This window comes from Sciurus carolinensis, unplaced genomic scaffold, assembly GCF_902686445.1.
Source record: "Sciurus carolinensis unplaced genomic scaffold, mSciCar1.2, whole genome shotgun sequence".
NCBI classification, from domain to species: domain Eukaryota; kingdom Metazoa; phylum Chordata; class Mammalia; order Rodentia; family Sciuridae; genus Sciurus; species Sciurus carolinensis.
Genome location: NW_025920267.1, coordinates 49,607 through 52,407, shown reverse-complemented (window position 1 = coordinate 52,407; position 2,801 = coordinate 49,607). Strand labels below are relative to the sequence as shown.

Here is a 2,801-nt window from a genome sequence, read left to right as displayed (position 1 = left end):
TACCTCAATTTAAAGGATACAGATAAGTTTATACATTAAATATACACTATTTGAACACGTAAACTTGAGGCATATTGCATATCACAAATGCATTCTCCTCTATTCTTTTTTAATTATTTAGTTCTTAATTTTTACAGACTGCATTTTGATTCATTGTACACGAATGAGGTACATCATTTCATTTCTATGATTGTACTCAATGAAGATTCATTCCAATTGTATGATCATACATGTACATAGGGTAATGATGTCTGTCTCATTCCACCATTTTTTAATACCCGTCTACCTCTCAACTTCCCAGACTTGAGACAGTCTCAAAAATCACACAAAATTCTTATGAATCACTCCTTCAGACATTACCCCAAAGGTTAAAACTCACTAGTTTTAGGTGAGATTAAAAAGCCTGCAGTGTGAACAAAGTCCTCAGGTGACCCACCCCTTCAGGTGCTCTGTGGGTACCAGTGGAGGCAGCTGTGGGCTAGAAGGCACCATGGGGACCAGACAGGGAGCTGTCCACTGAGCATGGTGCTGAATGCTTTTCCTGGTGATCAACCACCACCTCCTGCACCAAAGAAAATCTCTTGAATTCTTCCATGAGAATTTCACTGATTTCACCACCAAACCTGGAACGATAACACCAGAAACAGTTTTCTGTTTACTGCAAATTCAGCAGGCTTCTGTTTTCTCTTTTTATGTTTTCTGTTTCACATCTAATCTCTCCTCCAACAATGGGAGCCTTTCTCCACAGAAAATGGTTTTCCTCATTGGCACACATTTACAATTATTAAATGAGTAATATACATGCTGACTTGATGCACTCTGGGAAATTGTTTTAAGTCAATCACCTGAAGAATATTATTTTACCAAATATTCTCAAGCCTTCCCTCATATCCCTGTTCCTCAGACTGTAGATAAAGGGGTTCAGAATTTGAGGGACCAAAGAGTACATCATTGAAGAAGCAGCAGTTTTTCTGGATGACTCAGTAACTGCAGAGCTAATATACACTCCAAAACCTGTCCCATAAAATGAAGAAACAACTAAGATATGGGACCCACAGGTGGAAAATGCTTTATATTTTCTGCCAACTGATGGAATTCTCAAAAGGGAAGAGACAATTTGAGCATATGAAGCAATGACCCAACACAGCACTACCACCCAATAAGATAGAGAAAACATATATCAAAATGTTATTGATGAGGGTATCAGAAAATGCAGGTTTGATGACCTGAGCAAGTTCACAGAAGAAGTGGGGAATCTGCAGGTCTGTGCATAAGGACAGTATTAGCACCATTAGAGTGTGGAGGAGGGCATCCACAATGCTCATGAACAGAGAGATCAGAACCAGCATCACACAAATGGAAGGATTCATGATGATGGTGTACATCAGTGGGTGACAAATGGCCACATAGCGGACATAGACCATTGCTGTGAGGGAACAGTTCTCTGAGACAAGGAAAGCCAGGACAAAGAAGACCTGGGAGAGGCAGCCTGTGTAGGAGATGCTCCAACTCTGTGAATGGATGTTCACCAGCATCTTTGGGATGGTGCTTGTGCTCAAGCAGGTATCAGTAAAGGACAGGTTGGAGAGGAAGAAGTACATGGGATGTGGCAGATGGGTGTCAGAGTTCACAGCCACAATGATAAACAGTTTTCCAAGCACTGTGACTAGGTATATGGACAGGAAGAGGCTGAAGAGCATGGGCTGCAGTGCTGGATCATCTGTCAGTTCCAAGAGAAGGAATTCTGAATCAGCTGTTTGGTTTCTTGGTTCCATGCAAAAGATGATTCTAAAGCCAAAGATGGGAGACATGACAAGAAAAACTGTGATTCCTGGGTTCACGACCATAGCAGAATGACCTGGCTACTGGTTAGAAATACTGATATGTCCACCCCACAGCAGACCTACCACAGGGATCCTCCTACCAAGAAGGAGGATCAGCAATTCATGAACCACCACATTCACTCATTTTTGCAAATGGTTGAAAACTACTGTTCAAGATACACTCTCTTCTTTTTGTGAGCCAAAATGATTATTGAAATTTTCCCTCTGCTTATCTCTCCTTCCATCCTTTCCTTCATTTTAATTCCTCTGTACTTATTAACTCTGTTTCTATTGAGGTTTAAAGTTGTTCACACCTGCCAATTTCTGAGAATAATATAAATAGTGATGGCTAATTTATTTCAGAAATATTTCACACATTCAGGCAGAAATAAGTATATAAATAAGTTTGTGAAGCCTGTCACATCATTATGGAATCTTCCTTTCTAAGGTGGTGAGTCGAATAAGATTGAAAGAAACTAAAATAACTAAATGGGAGAAAAATGAAAGCATAAGGTCTTAAAAATACACCTGAAAACAGTAACAATTTGTTGGTGCTCAGAATAAAGAAACACACAGGATAACACTAGCATCAGGAATCCTTATATAAGTCTCCCTATAAGAGATCTCCTTCTAGAAGACAGGGGAATCATCATGGCACAAATTATCTGGGGAAATTCTTTCACTCACACATTTTAAATGAAATCTAGAGAGGCAAAGTCTTTAACTGGGGATGAGAACAAGTCAGTCCATGTTTCAACAAGCCCTGTGAGGGGCTTTAATTTATGCTAAATTTTGATAATCAATTCACCAGAAACAAAACACTTTATTCTGAGTCTGTGAGTACAAGTCAATATTCAGGTGTTTTCCTCTCCTCCTTTCTCCCTGCATTCCTTTTCACTCATCCTCCTTTTCCTTTTGCTACCTTTATTGAAAAATTTTTGATTGACAACTCTCTCTCATGTATTGTTGTAAGTGCTG

At 39.5% G+C, this 2,801-nt stretch overlaps 1 protein-coding gene across 1 annotated transcript; it reads right to left on the bottom strand.

The window, feature by feature from the left end:
* Positions 1–478: 478 nt before the first annotated feature.
* On the bottom strand, positions 479–1,811 carry LOC124975394 (olfactory receptor 7G2-like). Its single transcript, XM_047538141.1, has 2 exons — positions 1,144–1,811; positions 479–623 (listed from the first exon to the last, which is right to left on the bottom strand). The coding sequence occupies exons 1-2, from the start codon at positions 1,809–1,811 to the stop codon at positions 479–481; spliced, it is 813 nt and encodes a 270-aa protein (XP_047394097.1).
* Between the last annotated feature and the right edge of the window lie 990 nt (positions 1,812–2,801).